We start from the raw sequence: 17078 nt of genomic DNA, 5'->3' as shown, positions 1-17078 counted from the left end.
CTCTCCCCAAAGAAACAGCCCCGTTTTTTTTGGGCTTTCATGCAACGCTCCCCCCAAAGAAACGGCTGTTTCTTTGGGGGGAGCATTGCGTGAAAGCCCAAAAAACGGCTGCGAAGGAGACTACATCTTTGCGCGTTCGAGTGAACTTCTTTGGTGGCAGCGAGACAGCGTGAATATGCGTGGTTGTAATGGAGATTCACTGTCTGTTGCCGTTCCTTCGAAAGTTAAAAAGTTTGACGGGCTTGCGCGACTCCCGTCATTTCTCCGTGACGAATTCGTTCTTAGGAGGCAACACAGGCGTCCCAAGCTCACGTCTCGAGCAAAAGCGAAGGATTATTTAATGAAAGCGTCACGCGTTGTGTGACGCGGTGTTAAGTTACGCGAGCAACCGTTGAATGCGTTATAAGGAATAGTATAGGGAACAACAACAACAACAAGCCTTTATTTCATCTCGAATTTAAAATAGAAAAAATAACATGCTAATACCTCCGAGAAAATAAATAAATATAAAATGAATTAGTTGAATTAGATGAATTAGATGAATATGGTCCATTTAAAACACTAAATATTCCGAAATATGAACATTTTACACTTCAAATTAATAAAACTTACTCATTACTTGTGTGTCTGATGTGTTTTTTGGCGATTTCTGCTGTTTTGGGCTTGCTTTGCCATCACTTTCTTTCCTGTTATCAGACGATTTAACAATAGAGAGATAATGGTTCCAGTCCTTACTCGAAAGCCTAATTTTAGAGTATCCATTGAGTCACAACCGCTTTAGAATCGAGTACAGGAACGAGTACGAGTACGAGTTTTGACCGCGCGAGATCTGGCACGGTAACTGGTCAAGTCGCCCGAAAGTCTTCTCACCCGAAGTCATGTTGCCCGGAACCAGAGTCATGTTGCCCGAAACTCATAGTCATGTTGCCCGATATTTTGAGTCACGTCGCCGGAACTTTTATCGGGAGTGTTTAAACTTAAAGAAAAGTAACCTCTTAAGTAAATCGTGAGGAATAAACTCGTAAAATGTTGACTCGTAAACTGTTTTGGTCCGCTAACCTACAAGAGACTGAAATACCGCTGTTCATTTCAGCGTTGTTCGTTGCTCTGAACTAAACTGCCCATTCTACAGTACAGATTCTAGTAATTATAAGCGGAACGCTGTCAGTAAACTTTTCAGTAAAGAAAAGTAATATCTTAGGTAAATTACAAGGAATAAACTCGTAAAATATTGACTCGTAAAATGTTTTCGTCCCCTAACCTATGCAAATAACAAGTTAAAGAAAGACTCAAATATATGGCTGTTCATCAGTTCAGCGTTGTTCGTTGCTATGAACTAAACTGATCATTCTACAACACAGATTCTAGTAATTATAAGCGGAACACTTTCAGTTATCGGAATTTTTCACACATATCAGAAAAATACATCAAGTTCTCTTAATTTGATTTATCGTATTAAAAACAACCTGAAACTTTTACAGTGGTTTTTTGTTGTTTGTTGTTAACCACGCGAACAAAGCGCGTTAGCATCAATCCCCTTAGGACCAGACGCGGCATAAATTATCGCGACTTGCTCAGTCGTTCCTTGTTTCCCTAGCCGGTCGAATGTAAATTTAGATCCGGTTTACCATGTATAAAGAGAGTAAATTAATAACAGCCACCTCATTCCGACCTGTAAAATGTTTTCGTCCGCTAACCCGCTATACAAATAAGAAGTTAAAGAAAGACTCGCACATCGCTGTTCATTTCAGCGTTGTTCGTTGCTATGAACTAAACTGGTCATTCTACAGCACCGATTCCTGTAATTATAAGCGGAACACTTTCAATTACTAGAATATTTCGCACATATCAGAAAAATACATCAAGTTCCCTTAGTGTGAGTTTACCGCAACGTCACAATCCTGCTTGGCACTGACCATGTACATGTGATGATTCTTGAGCACGTGTTGTATTTAGGATGGCGGAGTTTTCCAATGTTCCAATCGTAGTGATGTGAACCTTCGTTCTAAACATAATGCTTCCACATACAAAACAACAACAGTGAGAACCATACTGTAACTGATATTGCTATTTTTTTTTCATTTTCGTGTTTTATTTTAGGATTACTGTCTCTGTGATATCAAACGACAGCGAAACGAACAACCTGAGTTTCACGAGTCAACATTTTACGAGTTTATTCCTTGCCATCTACTTAAGATGTTACTTTTCTTCAAGCTTAAACACTCGATAAAATTTCGGGCGACATGACTCAGGACTTCGGGCGACATGACTATGAACTTCGGGCAACATGACTCTGGTTTCGGGCGACATGACTTCGGGCGACATGACTTCGGGCGACATGACTTTCGGGCGACTTGACCGTAAACCTCTGGCACTAGTATCTCGCACTCGTAGTCGTGCTGACGAACATTATAACTTCAGATTGTAAACAAATGTATCGATCCGAGTGCGAGGGTTTTACTGTAACAATCTCGCCATGTTTAGCAAAAAAGCTATCCTTGAAGCATCCGTTTACCTCCTTGGAGATGAAGAGATTGACGAAGAAGATTTACTGGCGATTTATGAAATCGCAACGAAGAGAAGAACATCCTTACAAGCAGTATGAAAGGATTGACGATGTTTTTGACGCCATTTCTCCTGAAGAGTTTGAAGCAGAGTTCAGGTCTGACATCACAGAATTGCCTCTCCTTCTTCGGGCATTAGCAATTCCAGAAATGTTTACTTGCGCCAATGGCACGGTATGTTCAGGAACGGAAGAACTCTTGATTTTATTGAAACGTTTTTCTTACCCATGTCGTCTCTCGGATGTGATTCCTCGCTTTGGTCGTTCAGTGCCCAAGCTGAGCTTAATCTTAAACGAGGTGATCAGCTGTATTTACACAAACAATGGATACTCGCTCAGAGATCTCGATCAACCCTAGCTGAGTAGCCAACATCTGGAAGACTTTGCTCTTGCTGTCCATGGAAAGGGAGCAGCTCTTAAGAATTGCTGGGGGTTTGTAGACGGGACAGTTCGCCCAATTTGTCGCCCAGGAGAGAACCAGCGTGTGATGTACAATGGGCACAAAAGGGTACATGCCCTAAAGTTTTAAGCAGTTGTTGCGCCAAATGGTTTAATAGCCAATCTGTATGGACCAGTTGGTAAGCTAATACGATTATTTGCATCGTTATACTGTAATGCCTCCCCTTATTTAAGCCCCCAAATTTGAAACTGGATTGAAGTGTCACTACCGTAAATCCTCGAATTAGCGTCCTCTTGAATAAGCATCCCCTTCGAATAAGTGCCCCTCCTATCGACCAAACTTTAAAATAAGTTCCCCCCCCCCTTGAATAAGCGCCCCCTCTCCTCCCCTCATTTCGTGGACGAGTACTGAGAGAATAAAGGATGCATAGTTTTCGTCATGTAGTATTAGATTTGTACATTGCACTAATGGTGATTTAAACTCTAGGATCAGCTTTTTATGTCAATAAACAGCTAATGTTGTTTATGTGCAGATGATGTATTAAGAAAATGGTCATGTCAGGCCACCATTTGGGAAAAATTAAATAAGCACCCCCTCTCAATTAAGTGCCCCCCTTGAATAAGCGCCCCCATTTTCTCATAAATTTGAATTAAGCTCCTTGGGCACTAATTGATTTGAGGATTTACGGTATCTACAGGAGTGAGCTTGGTAATGAAGCCTACCCTTGAATCCTTACACAGAAATATATAACCCAGCCCCTACTAAATCAAAATGGCTATTAGCCAATTAACTTGGAAAATGAAATCAGTCTCTAACTCAACAGTTACCTGCAGCTACAAGAGTGAGATACAATGGATATATAAAGTTCATATATTTTGAACTGCGGTATTAGATACGTATGATGCACGATCCTCGCAGTAGATAGCGCTATTTAAGCAATAGCGAAAATCAGACCGGAAAAAAATCAGGCCTGTACGGGACTCGAACCACTGACCTCTGCGATACTAGTGCAGCGCTCTACCAATTGAGCTAACAAGCCAACTGGGAGCAGGTCGTTAAGTTAGTTCGTAATAAACCCGTGAAAGTGACAAATGAGATACAATGGATATATGAAGTTCATATATTTTGAACTGCGGTATTAGATACGTATGATGCACGATCCTCGCAGTAGATAGCGCTATTTAAGCAATAGCGAAAATCAGACCTGAAAAAAATGAGGCCTGTACGGGACTCGAACCACTGACCTCTGTGATACTAGTGCAGCGCTCTACCAATTGAGCTAACAAGCCAACTGGGAGCAGGTCGTTAAGTTGGTTCGTAATAAACCCGTGAAAGTGACAAATGAGATACAATGGATATATGAAGTTCATATATTTTGAACTGCGGTATTAGATACGTATGATGCACGATCCTCGCAGTAGATAGCGCTATTTAAGCAATAGCGAAAATCAGACCTGAAAAAAATCAGGCCTGTACGGAACTCGAACCACTGACCTCTGCGATACTAGTGCAGCGCTCTATCAATTGAGCTAACAAGCCAACTGGGAGCAGGCCGTTAAGTTGGTTCGTAATAAACCCGTGAAAGTGATAAATGAGATACAATGGATATATGAAGTCATACGTATCATACGTATGATACGTATCATACGTATGACGTAGTCATACGCATCATACGTATCTAATACCGCAGTTCAAAATATATGAACTTCATATATCCATTGTTCTCATTTATCACTTTCACGGGTTTATTACGAACCAACTTAACGGCCTGCTCCCAGTTGGCTTGTTAGCTCAATTGGTAGAGCGCTGCACTAGTATCGCAGAGGTCAGTGGTTCGAGTCCCGTACAGGCCTGATTTTTTTCAGGTCTGATTTTCGCTATTGCTTAAATAGCGCTATCTACTGCGAGGATCGTGCATCATACGTAGCTACAAGAGTGTTATAACACTAGCTGCTATATAAATCCAAGTATGTTTACTCTATAAATTTCCTTTCAGAGGGTAAAAGGCATGATGCTGGTATGTTAGGGATGTCCAGCCTCCTTCAAAACTTTCAGCAGCATTCATTTGATACCAGTGGACAACCACTGTGTATATATGACGATCTCGCCTATCCACTCAGAATTCATCTTCAGGGACCATACAAGGGTGGTCAATTGACGGTTGACCAAGAAGAATTCAACTCCTCTATGAGTAAAGTCAGGGAAGCTGTGGAGTGGGTGTTTGGCGACATAGTAACGTACTTTGCTTTCCTAGTTTTTAAGAAGAACTTAAAGATTGGATTAAGTCCAGTAGGTGTAATGTATTCAGTGTGTGCTCTGCTTGGGAATGCACGTACCAGCTTATATGGATCAACTACAAGCACCTATTTTGATGTTCAACCTCCTACCTTAGATGATTATTTTCAGGTTTAAAGCTCTTGATTTGCTACACCATAGTTAGTACTAACTATGGCTACATTTAAGTAATGCAAATTGGCAAAGTGAGGAGGAGATAAAAGAGAAGAATTGAACCCAAATCATGTAATTATATTTTCTGTATGTAAATTTCTATTGTATAGTTAGCTATAAAAGGAGTAATTGATGACGATGGGATGTGGATCCATGGCCATCAATTTTTTCTCCATTCTGGAGAATTTTCAAATCTAAATTAATTTACTTGAGAAAATAAAAACTGTAAATATGTATAATTTTTAATTTCAAAACAGCTGAACTGATTTTCAAGGAATAGCAATGCAGTACATTTCAGTATGATACAACTACAAATATATTTGTAAAAAGATGTAAAAAAATGTATTTAAATCTTTTACAATACAAACTCTTCCTTAATTTTCATTTCATAAATATAATGGTATTAAATATGACAATAATTAATGAGAAGCTGATAAAATGTTTCAGTGTTCAAGGTTTTATCATAATGCAAACTCACTATCTTCATTAAAGGCTGTCAAATAACGAATTGAAAACTGTAGTTTGAAAACCTCAAAACTATAATCATGGTTATGTTAAATACACTTGCTGAATTGATGAAAAGTTAAATTGAGAGGTAATAAATTTTTCAGTTTTCAGTTTTTGCATCAAAGTGCAAACACCAATTTCATAAAATTTGTTAAAATAACAAACTATAGTTTCAAAACCTCAGTCATCGTGTATTAGATGCAAAGCTCAATTGAACTTTTTAACTATTTCAGCAAGTGTATTTAACATAGCGCGACATGTTGATTCTTTTGTTGTTGCTGCTGGAAGTGCTGTTGTTGTTGTTGCTGTTGCTGAAGCAGCATTGCTTGGAATTGCTGTTGTTGACCCAATTCCTCGGCACGCAATTCAAGCTCTCTTTTTTTGTTGAGCTGTTGTTCAGCTTGTTCGAAAGCTTTTCTCTCAATGCTCTGTTCCAAGAGTTCCGTGATACTGGTGTGGCTTTTTCTCTTTTTGGGTGTCGTACCATCAGAGTTTTCAGTCTTCATCGTCCGTGCTCGTTCTTCGTTTTGTTTCACTTAACTTCTCTGTTGCTCGTTTCCTCATCTCTTCGGCTGTTGCTTTTTCACTTCCTTATTTCCCCTGCTACTGCTCCTGCCAATCCACAATCTGATCATGGATATTGGTCAGGGCCTGGTATATCTCGTCGTATGTAATATCCACCCCACTAGCCCTACTTTCTTCCTTTTCTCTTTTCTTGAAGTCTTGGTATAACTTATCAAATTTCTCTCTTGCTGATCTTTGAGTAACTTTCATTCCACTCTCTTGCAAGTGTCCGGCGATTTTCGTCCAAGATATACCTCTCTCTCTTTTGAATCCGGTCGGTACTTGTGAGGCTCTTCAACCAGTACTTCTCTGAGAAGCATAGCTTCGTGTTTCCTTTTCCAAATAAAAAAGTTCTCGTTTCGCCATCGCTACGAAGAAAGTCAGGAAAGTGTCAACCATATCACAACAACTCACTGTTTATATCTCTCATGCATGTTTAAAGTTTGAAGGGTGAAAGTGCTTTTTAAGGCATTCATTTTTCAATTTAAATTTATTCGACTGGCGATATGTTGTTTAAATGTATAGACTTCAGAATTTCGTGAAAATAGGTCAACCAAAAAGTACCAAAAACAAATGGAATCAATGGAATTGTTGTGGGGGTTTTTACCACTCGCTTGGCGAATTAACGAAAGGTACCAAGACTCTATACTTTTCTTCTTTTATTCTCTTCTCTTCTACTGTTGCTATTACCTTTTACTACTACAGCTATTTCTCTTCTTCTTCTCTTATGACTTCAGCGAGGAGTGCCCGCTCATTTAATGTAAAAATCACAGACATGTTTGGGTTAGCTGACCGTGGGAATTTCCAAAACAGGATATTCAGTGTGGGTAAAACTCAAGGTCAGTTTTACCAACCCAAACATGACCACCTAGCGAACTAGTTATCCTCGACCACAACAAGCGATTACAATGTCTAACACGGTAAGAACTGAACCAAGTTCAAGCACACACTGAAAATAAACGATCAAAACTATAGATTCATCAAAATAGCACGTAGGGGCGAAAAGGCGAGACTTAATAAAACAAAAGGTAAACCTAAAAACATTCGAAATATCAATCCTTGAAAATGCTCTACAACAGAATCAAGGTTTGTAATAACATTCAATTCGATAAAACCACTGTATACGGCTTTAAGTTTGCTTTTGCTGACTTAGAAAAAGACTAGCGTAAGTTTAAAATACAAAATACTCGCCTTTCGAAACTCGTTCTCTAGAAGACGACCTCTGGTCAAAATCTCGTTGTCGACGAGCGGCGGACGACGAGTTTCCCGCTCCCGTGACAGTGTCACGGAGAGCTACGCATGCGCAATGTGAGCACGCTAGTAAACTCGTACTCGTACTCGTTCTCGTACTCGAATCTAAAGCTCCCTAAGCTCCCTAATGTCCTGGCAACAGTAACGCTATGTAACGCAACACACTAAAACGCAACAATGGGCCTTTTCGCTCCATAAAAGGGTCTCAAACACTATCACTTAAAATGCTTAAAACATTTGTACCGTTGGAGCGCGTTTGAGTGTGTTTTATCAGAGCCATTGAAGAGGGATCAAAGTGGCGTTGCAAATTTTTGAAAGGTTTCAAACTACGACGTACAACGAATTTGACCTTCTCGAAAACCGGTCTCAACTGACATGCTGAAAAACAGTGCTTACGTTTGTCGTTGAGAACGATAGAATACGCGACAAATACGTACGAATAATAACTCTACACATTCAGAATATATCAAATTATATTTACCTATAGTGAAAGGAAAAAGAAACGGCCTAACTTTTACGGAATGTTCAGTCAAAATCTGTCGATTTCTGCCGCTTTTACCGCCGCATAGGAGGTGGCGTGGCCGAGTGGTTAGTGTGCTGGACTTGAAATCTGGTGGCCCGGATTCAAGTCCTCCACCCTGCCACTCACTGGATTTGTTCTCGGTTGCCCCTAGTTCAACTCCTTGGCTGCGCTCTGCAAATAGCCCACTGATCGCCTCCTGCCAGTGGGGATTTTTAAGCAATTAGTTAAAACTTCTTCTCAATACAGCCCACTATGTAAACTACTGGGTTACCAGTAATTGTGTTAGCTATTAAAGTTTTTTTTTATTTTTATTGAAAATAACGTTACCACAATACAATGCAATCAGAGTGCATACACCGCCTGCGCTCAGACAAACCTGATACAATCTATGCAAAGTTATGTATCTTGATAACATCTCTGGCGAAGTGGCATATGGTGACGTGAAAAGCAATCGAGGTAAACAACAACATTGAAGTGAATTTATTTTCTATTATTTCGGAGAAACTTGTACTGCGTTCAAATATATACTGAAAAAAAAGATAAGGAGCGATTTTGGTGAAGAGCAAGAAGGGGAAGATATTCGATTTGCATCGCACTTACTGTTATAGTATGGAGATGTTCTGCATTGACTGTCCGTTTGTTGTGAGCCCGCGTAGTATGCAGCGAAAATGTTACCATGTGCTCTTATCAATATAATCTTGCTGTTGACCCGCTATCTTGTGTGTGTGTGTGTGTGTGTGTGTGTGTGTGTGTGTGTGTATGTGTGTACTCTTCTGCAACCCAAAAACATAACACTTACGAAACTTTCCACATGTACGCAGTCTCTGCTTACATTTGTAGACAGTGCCACGGTTGTCTAAAAACGCCGGATCATTTGCCGCAGAATCTCAAGGCTTTACAGACTTCTATATGAGACAGTTACGCTGCAAGTGTGAAGAAAGAGCGACTCATGTTTCAGTCGATAGGATCGTTTCAAGAAACAACCAGCTTTGCAGCATTGTTCGCCAAGAGACCGAAAGAGGAAGGCAGGTAATCGTGTTGACCCAAGTCTATTAAGAAAGTGCACCTTAACTCTCTTGAGAGCTTTAACAAACTGTATAATAGATATAGCTAACGGTTTCTTCCAGACAAGAGAGGCGACTAATTACTGGCGCGGCTTCATGTATTAAAGGTTTTCCTCAACTACAGTAGTTGGCAACGAAACAGAGGCATCTTTACCTTCGAAAAACATATGTATAGCTTTCTGCTGTTCCTCTCGAAAATTCTTCTTCCCGAAAATCGCAGAAACTTTCCTTTAAGCCTTGTCGTCGATCGCTGTTGTCCGTAGAGTTTACCATGAAGGCACTCTGTTAACCATCTCATTTGTTAGTATGAAAGAAAACCACTAACTGAGGTCAATTAGAATTCACGAAGGTATCGGCAAAACGGTCAACCAATGGAAAGTCATCATATATTTTCTTGCAAAATGGTGATGTCACAGAACACAATTTTGGCCGCACACAGGCTATAAAACCTCTATATGCTCCACTTGTCACCACTGCATTGGATCGATTAGGGTTTTGATCAATATTTTTTTGCGGTTTTGCGATTTTGGATAATTTTTTTTCTACGGTTTTTTGGTATCTAACATACTCCCATGCCTTCCTCCTTTCTTCAAATGATAGCCATAGTAGCTGGTCCCCACTTAGCGTTTTTAAGATACTCATAAAAGATATACATGAGATAATATTTGGAAAATATGTCTGGTAAACGGTAGCAGAGGCAAGCGGCAAAAATTGGACTTCGAAGCGTCTGCTTTTTCGCTAATTTTTATCGGCACCCATAGAAGATTCCCGCTAGTCTTGAACAAGAAAATATTTTGGTACTTTTGTCCATCGTTGAGGCCGAAGATAAGCTTAAGTGAGTAAAATCAGAGTTCATTTTTCGGTTTTGACCTTTGTTAATGACATGCTTCAACCTACCAACACATAGAAAATTCGAAAACAATGGATTTAAATAGGGCGTCCATATGTGCATATGCATCACGGTTCCCACCCTCCCCCCCCCCCACAAAAGAAATAAGCCTCGCTTTCGAATTGTGCACTTATGAGGGGGTGAGAGGGTTTTTGCATGATGCAGGATTAAGTGTCCTGCGAAAAAATCAAATTAAAACCCTATCAACTGTAAGTTTTTTGTATTTCGCGATACGTGAACTTTAAAGTTGTTTATCCGAATTTTCGTGATACGTTATTTCAATCTACTTTTTGAAATGCGTGAAACGTGCACCCCCCCCCCCCCTCTAACCCCTCTCTTAACGAGAGAGTATTCCAAAACACTGACATAAAAGAATACTATCATGCAAATAAAAGGAAAGAAGAAAAACGTCTTTAAATATAGTGCAAACGAAGATTGGGGGTGAGTTTTCAGCTGACTGGTGTCGCTGTGCATAAGTGCGTCTTACTTCCGAGCAAGTATTTTTTCTGTTTAATTGTCATGCGCTATTTATTTGTTCAACACTTTTTTTCAATTTTTTTGTAGCCAATGGTAGTCATTCACTGGCATCTAAATTTATGTTTGAACTCATAAAATATGTTCATAATCATGGCAGGTGCGCGGCTTAAAGATGTTTGGTTGATTGTATCTGCTAACTTGCTTCCTCTAATAAACTATTGATTCATCCATGTCTCTATCTTTGTATGTATGCTTGAACATTTCTGAAAGAGTTTGGCTGAGCTTTGAACCATTAACCTATAAAAACTACGTATCTATCCGAATAGATTCAAATGCTTCAATTTTGTATTAAAACGTATTGTGTATGGAAAAGACATCGCGTTTTGTTTCCTTGCATGCAGGCATACGTCAAAATAAACGTTCGATAATTTTTAGTAGATTTGATGTGAAGTTCCATCTTAAGACAGCAAAAACCTGTGTTTAGCGTTTTGAATCACTACAGCTACGAGATTTCACACGCTATACTTCAGTTCTTCTTACACTCGTCGTACAATTCAACATTAACATTTTTGTTTCCTAGCTATAAGAATAGGAATTCGTCGCTTATTACTTCAAACTAAGATCAACAAAACTCAGCAAAAGCGTTTATTCAACTACGTTTCTAAATTGCTTACGCTTCAGTAACTTAACGGAGGCCTGACATAATCGTTTCAACCGACGAATTTAGTCTCAAAACAATCTGACCGGTTATAATTTATTCACGTGTTGCAAAACCTCTATTTGTTTTATGTACTTACGTTTATCTAGAACTTTCCTCGCGCAAGTCTTGTTTATCAGATGATCTGATGATAGAGTAGCCGGTAGAGCTGTAATGAAAACCTTGAAACTTAAAACCTTGAATTTCGACGATTCCACTTTAGAAGAGGCCGTTAGCACTTACTTTCATAAGAAGATAATGTATTCTCTTGTTTCAGAATTAATAACTTTCTTTATACATATACGCGAGGAGGGAGGGAAATTAATAAATGATCCAAAAACCCTTAGATTTCGTTACAGAGATGGTTGTGCAGAGTTTATGAACGTCTTTTTCGATAACGGGAAAAATTATGAAATAATCGGCTATGACGCATATGGAGCGCCAATTAAAGAAAAATGCAAATTGAGATCCTTTAGGTGGTTTGCACGTTACGTCATCGCAGCCATGTTGGTGGACGTAAACAATAGATATCCCATTAGCTTCTTTTGTTCGTCCACGAGTATTTGTTCCTTTCACCATTGTTACCCGTGTCTCAAGAGATTGGTTGCAAACCACCTATATTTAAAATAGAGGTTTCCATAGTTTTCATTCTCTCTTGAAGAATAGGGGTTTCACCACCGTTTTGAAATATAAATTTCTACAGTGTGACTTGAACCAATATCAGAAAACACCTCGGCTTTTAAACGCCCTCGCTCGTCAATTGCCCGGCGTACTTTATGTTGTTATCTTACCAATGTTAAGACAGCTTTTAATATCCACCTGTATTAGCCTGAAGGCAAATTCATATACGCGTTCTGCTGTAATGCACGGTTTTTTTGTATAATTCCTCCACTTAAGTGGCATCGAAACTTGATCATCGATGTCGAGGAAGACAGGTCTATAACAGGAAACAAAAAAGCACGTGCGCGTACAACAGCACGCCATTTAAAATCGATGAGGCCCTTATAACAGTAAGAAACCTCGACAGTTTCAACTTGTGTATTTGTATGACAGACCGGTGGTCGTTAAATATTTGATGTTGCCACGTTTCAGCCCCATTTTTGAAGCTTGTTCTAAGGAGGGGTGAAGTGTGTGTGTGTGCGTGGGGGGAAGGGGTAAAGTGTGTGTGTGTGTGTGTGTTTGTGGGGGGGAGTAGGAGGGAGGGGGGTTTGTGGCATTAGATTGAACGCAAGACTTATACAACTTTTTGTTTTACTTTATTTGAGCTATTTGAACTAAGATTTAATTCCTTGCATTCTTTTCGAATTCAAGACATTGTCACAGCTGCTGCTGGTGCTTTGGCTCTTAAAGTGACAAAAATCCAAACAACAGGCAAATCATTATTGCCAAAACCTCAACCTCGACCTGGAACCTTACGTCAGCACTCGTCGCACGGTCTTCCAAACGAGCAAAAATCCGGCAAGGCCCTCCACTTCCGCCGGAAATAAACATAGGTGCTGCATACACAGTGAAACCTTTCGTAGGCAATTTATCCATGTGGGCGACATTTTCAAGGCCAGGAATGTTCTCTGCATACAGGATTTGATGCGTTTTGAACATCTTGGACTGTCCGAAATCTATGGATGGGGTATCTATACCAACCATCTTGACTTTGCGATTCTTAACCAACCAACTAGAAGCGTTGGGGTGTATTCCTACGAAAAGAAAGCTGTCTTCGTTTCGTTTCCCTAGCCAAGGTATGGCCGGGGCATATCATTAGATACATGTAAGGCTATACAACGCTTGCTTCTTTATTTGGGAAGAAACAAAAAAAATATCAACCTTCGGAAGTGGAAGGAAAAATTTTTTGAGGAGAAAACTCAAAGTATGCAGCAGCTAGGAATAGGGAGGAAACCGCCGATATCTCACTGCTTAGAAATGACGGTCATGGCAATCCACCCGTAAGGATAGAGACTTAAATTCGGGATATTCAGGTGGTGCGATCATCATCTATTATGAAAATATTCACTGACCGACCAAAGTGTTAAAGTAATCATTATTTTAGCTGAATTTTCGATTATATAGATACAGCACTGTATTTCTGGGAACCAAGACTTTTACGTTGTTACTCAGTACAGGGGCGGATCCAGGATTTTTTTGAGGACGGGGTGCACCACTAAAGAATGGCGTACCTGACTGGTGACCGGACGTAAACAAATTATAATAGCAGAATACCACTTGTATTAGAAAGCCGCAGGTCCTCTCAGGGGGGGTGCGCACCCCCTGCACCCTCCCCCTAGATCCGCCCCTGCAGTAAAAGGCTAGAAATCTCGGCGAAAATTTAAAAAAAAAAGGCATAAAATGCTTTTAACATAATTTTCAATTATTCCATCGCTTACGGTCATTTTATTTTCTTTCCTAATTTTTTCTTAATTTGTATTTATGGTCCCCTTTAGCTTCTTCTCAAATATCATTTTTGTCTATTATTTCAACAACGTACCTGGGAAATGCAGCAGGGAGGTGTTTTTGAGATCAGTTCCTAGATACATTGTCTTATTCGGCCAATGTTTTCCCCAACCGAAAAATGCTAGCAAAATCACATTATCTGGGATCTTGCCGTGTTTCTTTTCCCATTCCTGTAAGTCGCTTGGTGTCATCTCGTAGTCAGCGTTCTAAACAAAAGGAAGAAGAAAAAAATGGCTCGTACCCAACCTCGTTCCCAGGGCCTTTTCCCTTAGTTGAGGGTGGGGCGGAAAAGGCCCTGGCATCGGCCGGTCACCCTCTCCCAGCTAAGGGAAAAGGCCCAAGGAACGAGGTTGGCTCGTACCATTCTCTAGGCATTAATCATTCGTGGCGCTAATTGGGGTTGCTATCAGTTTCAGACGCTGTAAATGGTACATTTATTCCCCGCTGCCTGTCTTGGCAACACAACAAGGTTGTTAAACCTATAACTTAGTATAGTAAATAGCATCAAATTCCTCCATACAGCGTCATCAATGAATCATGCATTACGGTTACGAGAATCAAAGAAATCTACTGAAGAAACTCTGTATAGTTACACAAATTCGATTTGAACTTTATTTGAAACTGGATCAATAAAATTTTTGCACCGACTAAAAAACATCGTACTTGATTTCAAAATAGATGTAATAAAGTGCATTGAATCTCGCGTATGATTTCAGACCAAATTGCACCCCACTCAGCTCAATTAACATTAGTAATTCCCCTAAGAATCTCAATACGTTCTTCAGCATAAAGGTGACGATAAAAGACAAACCTATCTACTGGAATTTTATCGTGATTTGAAACCAATTTTTTAGCAACTCACTTACCAGTGAAGCGAACATAATTCAACAAGTTTCGGCAGTTTAAAATTCAATACAATTTTTGCTGAAAGCGTTGGCGGAATGATAAGGAATGTGCGTTGTAATCGGAGATGCCTATTCACGACTGAGTTGAAGTAGTTGCAGTCTATTCATAAACTTTGAAAACAGAGACAAAATTTCACCTGATCAGCTTTGGAAGATAAATCAATTTTTATTGCTGGCCCAATGAGGTGATGAAGTGGTATTTGGTCTGCCGTCCATTTTCCGGCAGCAAAATGCCTTGGTGCATCAATATGGGTGCCACCGTGTTCGGAGGCGCTGATGTCGTATGAAGCGTAGTAATAACCATCGGTAGTGTAATTTTCGAACACCAAGGTGTGCTTGAAACTCACTGCTGTCGGCCAGTAGATGGTCTCATTGTTGAACGGGTAAGATAGTTCTATCCATTCTGATTTCTCAACTGGTTTTCCAAGAACCGGAACCAAAAAGAAGACCGCATAAATTGCTAAACGCCCCACGATGCTATTCATCTTTCCTGTAAGACGAGTGTAGTAAAATGTAAAACAAACATATATGTCGCAATAATAGCAAGTATGATAGATGTTGTAAGAACTATACAACTTTTTCGAAAGACATGTTTCGGCATGCATATGCCATCTTCATTCGATGAGTAACTGAGTGTGAACAATGATATAGTATACAAGTAGATGAATAAATTAGTTACGATATGATGTAATACAAAAGCGGGTACTAATTACAACGTGACACCAAAAAAATCAAAGGTGCAAACTAGAACGCTAGAAAAGTGTTATAATGCTGTAATTGTTTGTTAAGTTCAGGTTTGATCTTATTTATATAAAAAGCTTCTTTGAGTTTTAAATCAATTGAGTTGTTAGCAGAATCCAAAATACTCCCCTTCTTGTTTTAGCATTCTGGACAAAGACCAGATTACATATTTGGAGCAACTTAAGAATACCCGTCCACATCATTTTCATGTGTCGGGAGGCTTTGAAGAATGAAGCATAACACAATAGATGCTATTCTTAGAGCAACTTCAGAATACCCGTCCACATCATTTACCCGTCCACATCATTTACATGTGTAGGGAGGCTTTGAAGAATGAAGCATAACACAATAGATGCTATTCTTATTCAATGACATGTAAATGAGTGGCCGGGTATTCTGAAGTTTAGCCCATATTTGCATTGTGTGACTTGTTGTAACTGGATACATTATCTTGGCCGCCAAAATTTTGAATAATTATTGTCTTGCGTCTTTTGAGTTATCGGAACTCAGAAATTGATATATACTTGTTATTTGATCGCTGGTTTTAGCATTCCCCTCGATTAACTATGGTTTTAGCGATGAAGCTTTTTGAACATCGTATTCCTCTTCAAAATTTCTTCCAACATCATCGAGTTACGTTCGTATTCGTTGACTAACTTCAAATATCGTTCACATGAAATCATATATTCTCTCCCTCGAAAACGAAGACCTAAGACCTAAGACCCGGTCTTCGTTTTCGTACTACGAAAACGAAGATCCTGTAAACAGAAAACCGTAGAAATTACAAGTTAAACGCACGTGAAACAGTAACAACGCATAGTAATATAATAATACATTACACTTCACGCGTTTCTTCCCAATATTATACTGCCCGTATTATTATACGGTCCGTCTTGTCAGTGTTCTGTTTCGATATGCGAGCTAAATTGGTGTTGATATTCTCGAAGCGTTGTTGCTGTTTAATGTGTGTTTAAGTTGTAATTTCTACGGTTTTCTGTTTACTGGGTCTTCGTTTTCGAGGGTCTTCGTTTTCGCAACACCCGATTTATTTGGGAATCTCAAAGAAAACGCTTATGAAAGGATAAAGAATCGAGGAAATGGCTTCAATGGATGAGTATTTGAAAAATGTATCACTTTACGCTTCGTTTCTGGTTTGTAGTTATGCTTTATCGTAGGCCGTGTTTATTCGTGTATTGCACTCGTGATTTTTCATGTGCTCTACTTGATGCCGTACGAAACTCGCTCACCTCGGGTACGAGAAGAACAATATTGACACAACCGAGGGCAGAAAGACACTGTTAAGGTCAGTTTATGAAAGAAATCCAAACTACTGTAGATTCTAATCTTTGAACTATAAATGCTACAAAGAAAGATTTCCTACCTTAGGCAATAACCTGCACAACTTTGAGTCGACGAACTAAAACCGTGACTTATCCAAAGTTGAAATCATGCGTTACGCGTTTGCGTATAGCAGCGTTTCCGGGCAATTTGAGATCTGGAATGTTAGAATTTGTGTGAGCTAAACTACAGCACTGACGTGTTTTGAGCTTACCTTTGTGTCAGAATTGTGTGAACTCGTACAAGAAAATGATAAGCAGTATATT

General features: G+C 39.5%; 2 protein-coding genes and 1 pseudogene across 3 annotated transcripts in view; 1 reads left to right on the top strand and 2 right to left on the bottom strand.

The window, feature by feature from the left end:
• LOC111320867 (beta-1,4-N-acetylgalactosaminyltransferase 3) overlaps positions 1-12529 on the bottom strand; it is a 71266-nt gene extending 58737 nt beyond the window's left edge. The window contains exons 1-2 of the mRNA XM_088736685.1: positions 11484-12529; positions 620-686 (exon numbers count right to left, since the gene is read on the bottom strand). The gene's annotated coding sequence lies outside the window, so the exon portion shown is untranslated. The remainder of the gene's footprint in view (positions 1-619; positions 687-11483) is intronic.
• LOC148722611 (uncharacterized) lies at positions 2100-5464 on the top strand (annotated as a pseudogene). Its single transcript, XR_015992669.1, has 2 exons — positions 2100-3141; positions 4960-5464. The product of XR_015992669.1 is annotated as an uncharacterized LOC148722611 (transcript).
• An 88-nt stretch (positions 12530-12617) lies between the features above and the next one.
• LOC111320847 (uncharacterized) lies at positions 12618-17005 on the bottom strand. The gene is made up of 4 exons (XM_022923555.2): positions 16856-17005; positions 14871-15223; positions 13863-14034; positions 12618-13077 (listed from the first exon to the last, which is right to left on the bottom strand). Exons 2-4 carry the CDS (start codon positions 15216-15218, stop codon positions 12728-12730), a joined length of 870 nt encoding a protein of 289 aa, XP_022779290.2. The 5' UTR covers positions 15219-15223; positions 16856-17005; the 3' UTR covers positions 12618-12727.
• Between the last annotated feature and the right edge of the window lie 73 nt (positions 17006-17078).

Source organism: Stylophora pistillata, chromosome 10, assembly GCF_964205215.1.
Source record: "Stylophora pistillata chromosome 10, jaStyPist1.2, whole genome shotgun sequence".
Taxonomy (NCBI): Eukaryota; Metazoa; Cnidaria; class Anthozoa; order Scleractinia; family Pocilloporidae; genus Stylophora; species Stylophora pistillata.
This window is presented reverse-complemented; position numbering and strand designations above follow the sequence as displayed.

Coding starts and splice junctions, on each gene's coding strand:
- LOC111320847 (XM_022923555.2), bottom strand. CDS start 15,218: ATGAATAGCATCGTGGGGCGTTTAGCAATTTATGCGGTCTTCTTTTTG. Junction 14,035..14,870: donor TATCTTCCAAAGCTGATCAG/GTGAAATTTTGT, acceptor CCTTTTGTTTAG/AACGCTGACTACGAGATGAC. Junction 13,078..13,862: donor CTCCCTGCTGCATTTCCCAG/GTACGTTGTTGA, acceptor TTCTTTTCGTAG/GAATACACCCCAACGCTTCT.